The 13,343-nt window shown below is 43.8% G+C and overlaps 1 protein-coding gene across 1 annotated transcript; it reads right to left on the bottom strand.

Annotated features, from left to right (window-relative positions):
- Nucleotides 1-690: 690 nt before the first annotated feature.
- LOC124688017 (expansin-B11-like) lies at nt 691-2,287 on the bottom strand. Its single transcript, XM_047221731.1, has 4 exons — nt 1,963-2,287; nt 1,765-1,877; nt 1,481-1,674; nt 691-1,357 (listed from the first exon to the last, which is right to left on the bottom strand). Exons 1-4 carry the CDS (start codon nt 2,195-2,197, stop codon nt 1,033-1,035), a joined length of 867 nt encoding a protein of 288 aa, XP_047077687.1. The 5' UTR covers nt 2,198-2,287; the 3' UTR covers nt 691-1,032.
- Between the last annotated feature and the right edge of the window lie 11,056 nt (nt 2,288-13,343).

The raw sequence follows: 13,343 nt of genomic DNA on the forward strand, positions 1-13,343 counted from the left end.
GAGTACGTACAATCGAAAACAGTACTAGTACGTATGTGTTTATAATTGAGTAGTGCAATGAGCAATTAGTATTTGTAACATTCAAGGCTCTGCTCCTTTGTCTACCTTTTTTGGAGAATTGCATGTGTGTCGTCGGCAAGCAGCCAGCACGACAGGAGAGCAAAATCAATAGCACAGCTACCAGCAGGGGCCAAGTGTTCCCCGTTGTCCATGTGAGCAACCCTGCTACACAGATAGTACCGGCAATTCAGGAAGAGGAAAATAGATTCAGACTGCAGGTACTTTGCACAGCCACTCGTCGTCTGTAATTTGTAGATGAATCAGTTTGTCCAAGGAATTGTTGTCCATGTTTGCCAATACATGTCACAAGTTTAAGTTCAGGCATCTATTGGTCCAGTTGTGGTATGTAAGTTATATAAATTTTAGGAGTTTAGAAAGTGAGGTATGTTGTTTGCGGAGCAGACCTTACTTTCTGAACTCATGAAGTCTGTATAACTTGAAGGTATGCTTCGGTGTTCTCCTCTCATTCAACCACCACCAAAATTTGTTGAATGGGTAAGTTAGTCACCAAGAGGTATTGGTGATCCTTGCCATCTGCATGGGACCAAAGTTTGCAAAGAGGAAACACTTAGGAAAAACCTATAACTTGGAGATTGCAACTGAAGTGCAGATTTCAATCATACGACAATTCATTCATTTCTCTCACGGATTGCGTGATAAAAAACACACAACATGATAATTACACTGGCATGCAACTTTGGTCGCTGCCCAAGCTTGTCGTCAACAACAAAATTACAAAAAAGCAGAGGAAATAAAAATACAGACACATCGCTAGGGGAGCAGATGACACATGGAGGGGAGAGCAGATTTCGGCAATCCCCTCCTCATCTGGCAGCACCCGGACGCGCATTTCTACCGCGGTATAAATTTACGCACGGTACGAATCGATCATAATTACCACACACACAGACACCCTGCACAAGTGCTTGATGACCAAGCACGGTGCAGTAAAAAAGAAGGATAAATAAGTACTTAGGGGTAGTTAACCAGGGAGCGGTACGTGGCTCCGGCCTTCCAGTTGAGGGGGATGACGTTCTTTGCGATGAGCTTCCTGCCGGAGTCGGAGGTGAGGCGGAGGGAGAAGGGGCCGCGGAGGCGCTGGCCATTGTTGAGGCGCCACAGCGCGCCCCAGTCCTGCCTCATTGGCGTCCAGGAGGTGCTGCCGGCCTGCTTGAGGGCGACGGCCTTGAGGTCGCCGTCGTCGTCCTCGAACTCGATGAGGGTCTTGAAGTAGAAGGGGTTGGAGCCCTGGTCCACCCTGAAGGTGATCTTCACGCCGGGGTACTTGCATGGCACCCTGCGATTAACAGGAACACCAAGATCAGTACATTTTGTTTGTTGATTTCCGCGTAATGGCGGACGTACTGCAGAGAATCCTGCATTGCAGAGGGATCCTATGTACAACGGTACAGGTACATACCTCTTGTACTGGACTCTGATGACACCGCCGGCACGGAGCTGGTCGGCCTTGCCAGGCTTGGCCATGGCGCCCAGGGCGGTGCCGCTCATGTCGAAATGGGCCGGCTCGCCGGGGTAGAGATTGCCGGGGCTCAGGTCGGTGATGACGACGGTCACCGGCTTGCCAGAGCATGCCTTGTTGCTCGAGCACATAACCTGCGTACCGCGCGGACATTTCGTCAGGACCAGCCGATCAATCGAGCCGACCACATTAATGGAAGGGATACAGTGATGAGTTACGCTTACATCATAGCAAGCTCCGCAGCCCAAGCCTTTTAGGAAGAGTGGTGTGCTCCCGGCGGCGATCATCGACGAGAACGGCCGCTGCCCGACAGCGCCTTGGTAGCCGCACGCGCCACCTGCAAAATTGTTTCATTGTCAGTTTCAGCTCGATGAATGGGGGTGCGATGCTGGTCCAGCGCATTGCAGTGAGCAAGCACTAACCCTCGCCTCCGTCGCCGTTGGGGTTGCCGTAATACGTCGCGCCGGCGGCTAGCCAGCCGCCGGAGCTGTAGGCGGCAGAAGCAGCGGGGTTGGTAAAGGCAGTGGTTTTGTTTGTTGGGGCGGCCTTGACGGGGGCCTTGGCGGCCAGCTTGCGGGTGGAGCAAGCAACGGGGCTAACGAGAAGTGAGAGCACCACCAGTGCGCCGAGTAGCGCTAAGGTGCAAGTTTTCGCCATTGCTAGCAGCTGCCTGAGGTTCTTCTTCTAGCTAGCTCGCACTGGCAGCTCCAACTTGAGAGGCTATGAGCTAGCTAGATAAGCTTAGCTCGAATGTTCGCTGGGTGAGTTGAAGGAGTGGTCGCGGGACAAGTATTTATAGTCAACATTTGGGGCCCGGGTTCAGACGTACGTGGCGAATTATTGAGGAGAACGTGACAAGTTGGTGTTGGAGGAAAAAGGCTAACCGAACAATTATGATGAATCTGCAGTACCTGCAAAATAATCCGAGCTCTCAGGTCATGTAAAAAAGAACAGATTGCGAAGTACGATAGGAAAACGCGCATGTTGGGAATATTAATCTCGATGGATCATGTACGGTTGTAGTTATAAGCGCACTTGTTTTAACCTTCTAGGATAAAACTTACAGTACCAAACTAGCAAACGCCCAACATTATACACTCCCTTCGTCCGTAAAAAATGTTCTAGGCCAATCTAAGATATAACTGTATGCATGGAGGAAGTAGCACTAGTATCAAAATCTACAACTGTTGTTTATTATTAGTTCGCGGGAGATCACACTACCGGAAAAACGGCTTTGCCGTCTTCAGCTACTCTCTTCACGCCGGTTTACGAGTATTACGCATTTCGAGATAAAATTTTGACTACTAATTTAGTCAATGAAATATAAGATATACTACCTCGGGACTGAAAAGATTGACGCAAAAACGTATATGCACATGCATCCCTCCGCGTCGATTAAATCCGACCGGAGGGAGTATATCACAAAAATTATACTATTGGATAATTGGAAACTTATTTTAAATATAAATCCAATGGTATAATTTTTGTGCCATATATCTCATATTTTGTTGGCCAAATTTATAGTTAAATTTTCTCCTCGAAATGCGTAATACCCCTTTAAACCGGTATGGAGGCAGTACCTTCGAGATAACACACAACAAAGAGTAGATCAGGCCATCAGGGTCACGGTGAAAAAACTCACGACACATTTTTTTTTTTCGAAATGGAGGATGACCCCAAGTCTCTGCATTGAAAAGATGCATACAACCTTCTTTATTAAATTATTCGCAAAAGTCTTACAAAGAGATACATCAAGATAACCCAAAGACACCACTCAACATCTACAATCTTGACAATGAGAGAAGATCATGTCAGCACGACCTTGTGTCCTGAAAACACGGAAAAACCCCATCAGCTAGATATCGGGCCAGGCCACCCTCTAGGTGTAATGGGAGCGCACATCCGGCACAACAGACTCTCATGAACACCTTTGTGATGCACACTGAAGAAGTCGTCGCCGTCATCGATCCACCAAGCCATCTTCAAGTCAAAAATCTGCATGTAGTTCGTCAGACTTGTCATCGATGCCACCACGACACCAGACAACGCCACCAACATGCGTGAGTCCGTCCAGCCGCATCCATTGTCGATACCCCGTTGCACCATGCCACCGAGACCCGCCAACGTCGACACAGTAGATGGAACACCGCTCCGTCAGATGACCCCCTACAGGCATCTCGTGTTCCAAAAACGATGCCCTCATGAGGGGAAACGACATCGGATGTGACGCCATCGTCCGATCTAAAAATTCAGATATGGGGTTTCCCCAGGAACAAGAGGCGTATCCTTTATCCCTCGCGCCACTACATATATCTATGTATCGAACAAAGATTTCACAACCCTCACTTCTCCTACACCGGTTCCCGCCATCACAACCCCTCTACTGGCCACCGTTGACCTCGTAGAGCCATTTCCCGCCGCTATCGAGATGCCTCCTCACCGCCGCACCAGCTTGAGCTCCATTGGCTTTGCCGGCATACGCCTCCCCCGGGGGGGGGGGGGTTGCGCATTTTGTGGCCAAAATCTCCGCCGTTGGAGAGCACGTGTGGATCGAAACCTTAAAAACCAAGGAGGAGGCCACCCGCGCATACGACGCCGCGGCGTGGAGGTTTGCCGCCCGTGCCAAGATGTGAAGTTCCTAGAGATCGTGTCTTGGGCGCAAGACGAGGTGGTCGCTCCGCAGGTGTGCTTTGCGTCGAAAGAGGACGAACACGTCAAAACCAGAGGCAACAACAAATTTTCATCACCGAGGCGGACGAGCGGGCCATGGCGCAGTAGCGGAGCGATGATGACGCTCGCGTATATTGTTAATTCGTTGGGAATCCAAGTGCAGAGTGTCGTAGAAAGTGTAGCTTCCCCACAAGGGTGACTCAAGGGTTTATATTGAACTCTCGGGAATTGGCTCAGAGTTGTCTACTCTTTCTCTTCTTCCAGCAATCCTGCAAAGCAAAGTTTTGCGTTTTGTCCCCAACTCCACCGTGTGGTTGTCAAGCACGAGGTTTTGCATTAGTAATGGCAGATAAAATAGAAACTCAATGTAAAGTAAGGTAAATAAACTGAGTAAACTAGATAAAGACAATAAAGAGAGTTGTTTTGGGGTTTTGTTGTGTCTAAGTAAAGAAAGTATTATTGTATTTTTAGATTAAAATATTGATGCAAATGTAAAGTATGATAAATATGTTAGAAATATGTTTCTTATGATTAAAATTGGACCGGGGTTCATGGGTTCACTTGTCTACTTTCTTTTTAAGTTGTAGTGGAGACTAACAATTCATCAGTGACATCATATTGGTGGAACTTCAATATGTGTTTGATAAACATTAATATGGGTATCACGTCCTAACATAGAATGATGCAACACATCTCTTTTATACTCCACAAGAAAGGGATAACTCTAAGCAATCGTGTATTGATACGTCTCAAACGTATCTATAATTTTTGATGCTCCATGCTTGTTTTACATCGATTATCACATGTTTCACTCATACTTTATGGCTTTTTATTACGATTTCCGGCACTAACCTATTAACAAGATGCCGAAGCGCCAGTTCCTATTTTCTGTTGTTTTTGGTTTCAGAAATTCTACACAGGAAATATTCTCGGAATTGGACCCCACGAAGACAGAAGTCAATATTTTGCCGAGGCGGACCCAGAGAGCCAGAGAAGGGCCAAAGGGGGGCCAAGGGGCCCCCACACCATGCCATGGCGTGGGCCCACCCCTGGCCGCGCCACCAGGTGGTGTGGGCACCCTGGGGCCCCTCCGAGGCCGCCTTTCCGCCTATATATTCTCCCAGAAGTAAAAACCCTAGGTTTCCCGGCCTTCCTCCACAAAAAGTTATGTAGCCGCCGCCATCGCGAAGCCAAGTTCGGGGACAGAAGTCTCTGTTCCGGCACGCTGCCGGGATGGGGAAGTGCCCCCGGAATCCATCTCCATCGACTCCATCGCCATCTTCATCGCCGTTGCTGTCTCCCATGATGAGGATGGAGTAGTTCTCCCCCGAGGCTGAGGGCTCTACCGGTAGCTGTGTGGTTCATATCTCTCTCCCATGGTGTGATCTTTATGTGATCATGAGCTTTGTAATCTAGTTGAATATGTAGATGTTACTCTTGTCTATTATGCACTCTAGAGCTTACTTTAATATGAACTCCGGAGTCACTCTCCACGGTGTGATGGTGACAGTGTGCGCATCGTGTGTGATTACTTTATGACGTTGTGGAGCTTGTTTACTCCGGCTTGAGGTGTGCTTTTGCAGCCCTACACAATGAATGGTGTTTGTTATCCAACAAGAGAGTGTTTGAGAGTAGCATTTATTTATTCAATTATGTGATCATTGTTGAGAGTGTCCACTAGTGAAAGTATGATCCCTAGGCTTTGTTTCTAAGCATTGAAACACCGTTTCCAACAAGTTCTGCTACATGTTCGCATGCTGCCATTTTTATTTCAGATTGCAATTACTACTTATAATCATCCATATTACTTGTATTTCACTATCTCTTCGCCGAACTAGTGCACCTATACATCTGACAAGTGTATTAGGTGTGTTGGGGACACAAGAGACTTCTTGTATCTTATTTGCAGGGTTGCTTGAGAGGGATATCTTTGACCTCTACCTCCCTGAGTTCGATAAACCTTGGGTGATTCACTTAAGGGAAACTTGCTGCTGTTCTACGAACCTCTGCTCTTGGAGGCCCGACACTGTCTACAAAAATAGAAGCGTGCGTAGACATCAAGCTATTTTCTGGCGCCATTGTCGAGGAGGTAAGGTAAAAGGTATTCACATCCTCCGACTACTAAGCTATTTCCTAGCACTGTTGCCGGTGTGTGAGTGCTCGAAGTTATTTCCTTTAGATTCTGCAATTGCATCTTTTTGTTTCTTCTTTTTTATTTTCACTAGTTAGGCTTAATGGAAAACAACAAAAATGTTAGAGATCTTTATAGTATTTATCTTGAGTTAGGACATGAGGTGTTTGAAGAGAAAATTAAAAAAGCTATGGAACTTTATATGCATGCTAATGGCAATGTTATTAGTATGAATGCTTTGAACACCATTGTTGCTAATGCTATGGAAAATTCTAAGCTTGGGGAAGCTGGTTTTGATGAGCATGATATTTTTAGTCCCCCAAGCATGGAGGAGAAAATTTACTTTGATGATACTTTACCTCCTATATATGATGATTACAATGATAACTATCATATTTTCAGTCCACCTACTATTGAGGAGAAAATTAATTATGATTACAATATGCCTCCTATATATGATGATTGTGGTGATGAGAATAATAATGATAGCTATTTTATTGAATTTTCTCCCACTACAATTAATAGTAATGACTATGCTTATGTGGAGAGTAATAATTTTATGCATGTAGCTCATGATAAGAATGTTTCATGTGATAGTTATATTGTTGAGTTTGTTCATGATGCTACTGAAAATCTTTATGAGAGAGGACAATATGGTTGTAGGGATTTTCATGTTACTAAAACACCTCTCTTTTTGCTGAAAATCTTGAAGTTGCGCTTGTCTTGTTTTCCTATGCTTATTGCATTATGCTTACATGACTTGTTTATTTACAAGATTCTTTTTCATAGGAAGTGGGTTAGACTTAAAAGTGTTTCTTATTTTCTTTTGATGCTCTCTTTTGCTTCAACTCTTATTTCTTATGAGAGCATCATTAAAATTACTGAGCCCATCTTAATGGCTATAAAGAAAGCACTTCTTGGGAAATAACCCATGTTTTTATTTTGCTACTGTTTTGTTGTGTCTTGGAAGTTGTTACTACTGTAGCAACCTCTCCTTATCATGTTTATTTCGTTTTTGTGCCAAGAATAGCTCCTAGTGAAAAGAAAATAAGATTTGGGAAAATTTTCACCCTGAAAGCAGATTCTAGACTTTCACGAAAAAAATTCATTCTCCGTACCAGAACGTCGGTTTGATATGAAATTGCACGTGATTTTTCTTCAGGTTTTTATCTAACTTTCATTAGTTCATCACTTTTTGATTTGAGCAACAAAAAACGCCTTAAAAAATCGATCTTTACCTGCTGTTCTGTTTTGACAGATTTCTGCCATCTTTTGCATTTGCCTCTTAAACTGTTTCTTTTGTGTTTCTTTTTATCAAAGAACTTAAAAGGAGTTGTTATAGTAGCTTATTGATTTAATTTATATCATACTTATGTCAAAACTGAACCACTGGATTCATTGTTTATGTGCACTAATGTTGCTAATCGAAGTGTGTTGAAGTTTGGTGTGCAGTAATTTTCGAGTGTAGGAGGGAAGTGTGATGCTATGAGAGGAAGAATGGACAAAAGCTCAAGCTTGGGGATGCCCATGTCACCCCAAGAAATACTCAAGAGGTACAAGCGTCAAAGCTTGGGGATGCCCAAGGCATCCCCTTCTTCATCAACAAAAGCATCAGGTCATTCTTCACTACCCTTTGTCATGCTTCACATGCATTGTGTTATTCTTGGAGCGTCATTTGCTTTTACTTTCAGTATTAGTTTGTTTTCTTTTGTTTCAATAAATTGGCATGGACCCCATCATTCTTGTTTTGGAGAGAGACACGCTCCGTTTTTCATTGCTAAGAACGTTCAGTTTTCACTCTTATTATCTTGCGAGTGTTCACTTTTTGCTGCTACTGCGTTTAGCTCTTTTGTTTCACCTTTGCAATGATTCTTGGATTTTTAATCCATTGTAGTTAGGTTTGCTTTGCTACTGAAGTTCACCCTTTTGTGATTTAGAGAGTTGTTTTGCATGAGTTAATCGATGTTGGATACGAGTAAAATGTTTTATGATAAAAGTGGTACAAAATAAAGCTTGTGCAAGACCTTGGGCTGTGCTTTATATTGTCATGTTCGATTTTATTCAAAGCTTACTATTCCTTGCTGTAGCATGACTTGCTTTCAAATGGTAGAGAGTGTTTAATATGCTAATGAATGAATCATGCTTATTTTATCATACTAGAGCATATAACTGTGATTTTCTACTTAAGTGTTTCATTTTGGATTGATTTGGCACATGCTTATATCATGTTTATGCCTCTATGTGCATCTAGTTTTAATCTTTTAATATCATCATATGTTTTAGTTGATAGCAATTTTTTCACTATGCATGATTTGTTCTATTATGCTCTCTTATTTGGTCGCACCGAGTCTCTTGCTAGCCTTCATTTTGTACTGAGTATGAGCTATACTCGTGCATCCAATTCCCTAAAAGCCAAGTTTGCCAAGTGTGTCCACCATATCTACCTACATAGCAAAATGCTATTCCAAAGAAAATCCTTTAAGTCTTTTTTATACTTTCCGAATTAAATTGCGAAAAGCATGTTATGTGAAAATTGGCTAGTAAAGCTCTCGCGAACCTGAAGGCACATTTACTTTTCCTTGCACTTAATTAAATTTGACATTGTGATACGGTATGGGTCACTTGCAATGACACTTCTTGAGTTTTTGTTAGCCGAACCATGCTGTCATGGGGAAAGCTTTTGACATTAAAACAAATATCTGGATTTTTATTTGGTCAATATTGTACAGTACTCTTTTGGGTACGGATGCTCACCGTGGTTGATGAAGTGGGGATTTTATGAGTTCATGGAGTTTCTATATGCTAGAGGAAAGTACCCGGGCCGCTAATCTGAGCCATGCTTACATGGTGGAAATTTGCAGCAAACATAATATGCATACAAAGACGTGCCCCTCAATAAAAAGCCCAGTTTGGCTAAAATAAAAGAGGCACCGAGCTTGCATATTGTCTGCTTGTCCTGTTGTTTTGGCACGGGAGTTAGCCGTGCTATTGGACAGGAGGTACCCCGCGCGGTGTCCTCAAAGATGCATATAGAAAACAATGACAAGAACTTGTGGAGGAACCTAATGTGATGCCGCGTCCTGTGTACTCGTATTTAAGGGATGCAAGGCTCTAATTTCTGATTTGGAATGAAAGTAACCCATACTTAGTCACATTAACCTTAAAAACATTCAAGATGATTATGATGGGAGTAATGAGAGCCTAAAACCAACAAGTACCATAATCTTTTGGAAACTATCTAATTACTTATTGATCACTGTTTCCCTCAGCGAAAGGGCCTTTTTTTACTTTTATGTTGAGTCTCCACCTTCTTACTTTTTGCACCAATATGAGAGAGCATAATGGTCACGTGCATTTGTCCCAAAACTTGTTATCGATTGATCCATAATTATGCTATTGCTTGTACTGAAATTACTTGTTCTATCTATCCATATGCACTTGAACCTGAATATCCATTGCTATGTTTTCTCTTGTGATGAATAGACTTGTATAGTTCATTGCATTATTATTCATGATTGTCTATTCGCTTGCTTGTTACAAATGCATCATGGTTGCTAAAGTTAGAATCATATTCATCATGCTTAAAGTGTTTTGATCCCAGCTGTACTATCGCTTATGTTTATGATGATCAAAACTGTGTTGGCTGCATGTCACCTCAAAAATTATCTTTGTTATCACTTACCTACTCGAGAACGAGCAGGAGTTAAGCTTGGGGATGCTGATACGTCTCAAACGTATCTATAATTTTTGATGCTCCATGCTTGTTTTACATCGATTGTCACTTGTTTCACTCATACTTTATGGCTTTTTATTACGATTTGCGGCACTAACCTACTCCCTCCAATCCCAAAAAAGTGTCGGACAGGCAAATTTACAGAAACACCCTCAGTCATTTTTCCGCTTCAACCCGCACTCCACCTTTCTCTCCGCTCACCAGCACGGCACCCGCAGCTCCGCAGCCCCGCACTCCCTCTCTCTCCCAGGCTCTCCCTCTCTCTTGCTCCGCCGCGCTCCCCTCGTCTCACCGGCCGTGCTCCAAGGCCTCACGACCGTCCTCCCCTAGTTCCCTCTCATCGCCGCGCCAATTTCTCTCGCATCGCCGCGATTCCCTCATCCATCCATTGGCTCGCCGAGCTCTCCCCAACAAAAAGGTTGACCTGTTGGTCGAAGTCGGCGACGAATCGCCAGATCCGGCGTCGGAAAAACTTGATCCGGTGGCTACTAGGCCTGATGCGCCGGATCTGGTCGCCGCCAGGATGGACGCAAGGAACCAGCGCGGAGGTGCGGATCGAAAGCTTGGACTTGGAGGTGCATCCGATTAGCTGAAGTTGGTGCACGGAGTTGCAGCTGGAGCAGACTAGTGGAGTTGCCGAGGTGTAGTTGATCATCCGAAGCAGATCGAGTAGATCAGGGGAGTGATGTCTACGGGTGCTTCTATTCTTGTAGACAGTGTTGGGCCTCCAAGAGCAGAGGTTTGTAGAACAGCAGCAAGTTTCCCTTAAGTGGATCACCCAAGGTTTATCGAACTCAGGGAGGAAGAGGTCAAAGATATCCCTCTCATGCAACCACCGCAACCACAAAGCAAGAAGTCTCTTGTGTCCCCAACACACCTAATAGGTGCACTAGTTCGGCGAAGAGATAGTGAAATACATGTGGTATAAATAAGTATGAGCAGTGGCAACGGCACTCGGAAAAGTGCTTTGCCCGGGACAATAAACAAGCAGTAGTAACGCAGCAGTAGTAACGCAAAGTAAAACAATAAACAAGCAGCGATAGCGATATTTAGGAACAATGCCTAGGGATCATACTTTCACTAGTGGACACTCTCAACATTGATCACATAACAGAATAGATAAATGCATACTCTACACTCTCTTGTTGGATGATGAACACCACTAATTGCGTAGGATTACACGAACCCTCAATGCCGGAGTTAACAAGCTCCACAATATTCAATGTTCATATTTAAATAACCTTAGAGTGCATGACAGATCAACACCACTAAACCAAGTACTAACATAGCATGCACACTTTGTCACCTTCACACTATGTAGGAGGAATAGATCACATCAATACCATCATAGCAATAGTTAACTTCATAATCTACAAGAGATCATAATCATAGCCTACGCCAAGTACTAACACGGATGCACACACCTGTCACCATTACACCGTGCGGGAGGAATAAACTACTTTAATAACATCACTAGAGTAGCACATGGATAAATTGTGATACAAAACACATTGCAATCATAAAGGGATATAAATAAGCACTTCACTATGCCATTCATAACAGTTGAATAAGTATTACGTGAAATATAGCCTAAGAGACCCACACGGTGCACACACTGTCACCTTTACACACGTGGGACAAGGAGTCTCCGGAGATCACATAAGTAAAATTCACTTGACTAGCATAATGACATCTAGATTACAAGCATCATCATATGAATCTCAATCATGTAAGGCAGCTCATGAGATTATTGTATTGAAGTACATAGGAGAGAGATGAACCACATAGCTACCGGTACAGCCACGAGCCTCGATGGAGAACTACTCCCTCCTCATGGGAGACAGCAGCGTTGATGGGGATGGCGGTGGTGTCGATGGAGGAGCCTTCCGGGGCACTTCCCCGTCCCGGCGGCGTGCCGGAACGGAGACTCCTGTCCCCGGATCTTGGCTTCGCGATGGCGGCGGCTCGGGAAGGTTTCTCGTACCGTGGCTTTTCCGTCTCGAGGTTTTAGGTCTGGGACCTTTATATAGGCGAAGAGGCGGCGTCGGAAGGTCGAAGGGGCGACGACACCATAGGGGGCGCGGGCCACCGCTAGGCCGCGCCACCCTGTCGTCCGGGGCCCACAAGGCCCTCCTCCCGGCGGCTCTCGTGTGTTCCGGATGCTTCCGGGCAAAATAGGAACCCGGGCGTTGATTTCGTCCAATTCCGAGAATATTTCTTTACTAGGATTTCGAAACCAAAAACAGCGGAAAACGAGAACTGGCACTTCGGCATCTTGTTAATAGGTTAGTTCCAGTAAAATGCACGAATAAGACATAAAGTGTGCATAAAACATGTAGATATCATCAATAATGTGGCATGGAACATAAGAAATTATCGATACGTCTGAGACGTATCAGCATCCCCAAGCTTAGTTCTCGCTCGTCCCGAGCAGTGTAAACGATAAACAAAGATAATTTCGGAGTGACATGCCATCATAATCTTGATCATACTATTTGTAAACATATGTAATGAATGCAGCGATCAAAACAATGGTAATGACATGAGTAAACAAGTGAATCATAAAGCAAAGACTTTTCATGAATAGTACTTCAAGACAAGCATCAATAAGTCTTGCATAAGTGTTAACTCATAAAGCAATAAATCAAAGTAAAGGTATTGAAGCAACACAAAGGAAGATTAAGTTTCAGCGGTTGCTTTCAACTTGTAACATGTATATCTCATGGATAATTGTCAACATAGAGTAATATAACAAGTGCAATATGCAAGTATGTAGGAATCAATGCACAGTTCACACAAGTGTTTGCTTCTTGAGGTGGAGAGAAATAGATGAACTGACTCAACATAAAAGTAAAAAGAATGGTCCTTCAAAGAGGAAAGCATCGATTGCTATATTTGTGCTAGAGCTTTTATTTTGAAAACATGAAACAATTTTGTCAACGGTAGTAATAAAGCATATGAGTTATGTAAATTATATCTTACAAGTTGCAAGCCTCATGCATAGTATACTAATAGTGCCCGTGCCTTGTCCTAATTAGCTTGGACTACCGGATCATCGCAATACACATGTTTTAACCAAGTGTCACAATGGGGTACCTCCAAGCCGCCTGTACAAAGGTCTAAGGAGAAAGCTCGCATTTTGGATTTCTCGCTTTTGATTATTCTCAACTTAGACATCCATACCGGGACAACATGGACAACAGATAATGGACTCCTCTTAAATGCATAAGCATGTGGCAACAATTATTATTCTCATATGAGATTGAGGA

The sequence above is a fragment of the Lolium rigidum genome, chromosome 2 (assembly GCF_022539505.1).
Source record: "Lolium rigidum isolate FL_2022 chromosome 2, APGP_CSIRO_Lrig_0.1, whole genome shotgun sequence".
NCBI lineage: Eukaryota > Viridiplantae > Streptophyta > Magnoliopsida > Poales > Poaceae > Lolium > Lolium rigidum.

Excerpts from the sequence above, each read along its gene's own strand:
- LOC124688017 (XM_047221731.1), bottom strand. The coding sequence starts at position 2,197 with ATGGCGAAAACTTGCACCTTAGCGCTACTCGGCGCACTGGTGGTGCTC. Across the intron at positions 1,878-1,962 it reads CAACGGCGACGGAGGCGAGG|GTGGCGCGTGCGGCTACCAA; the intron begins GTTAGTGCTTGC and ends ACAATTTTGCAG. Across the intron at positions 1,675-1,764 it reads GCTGCGGAGCTTGCTATGAT|GTTATGTGCTCGAGCAACAA; the intron begins GTAAGCGTAACT and ends CGCGGTACGCAG.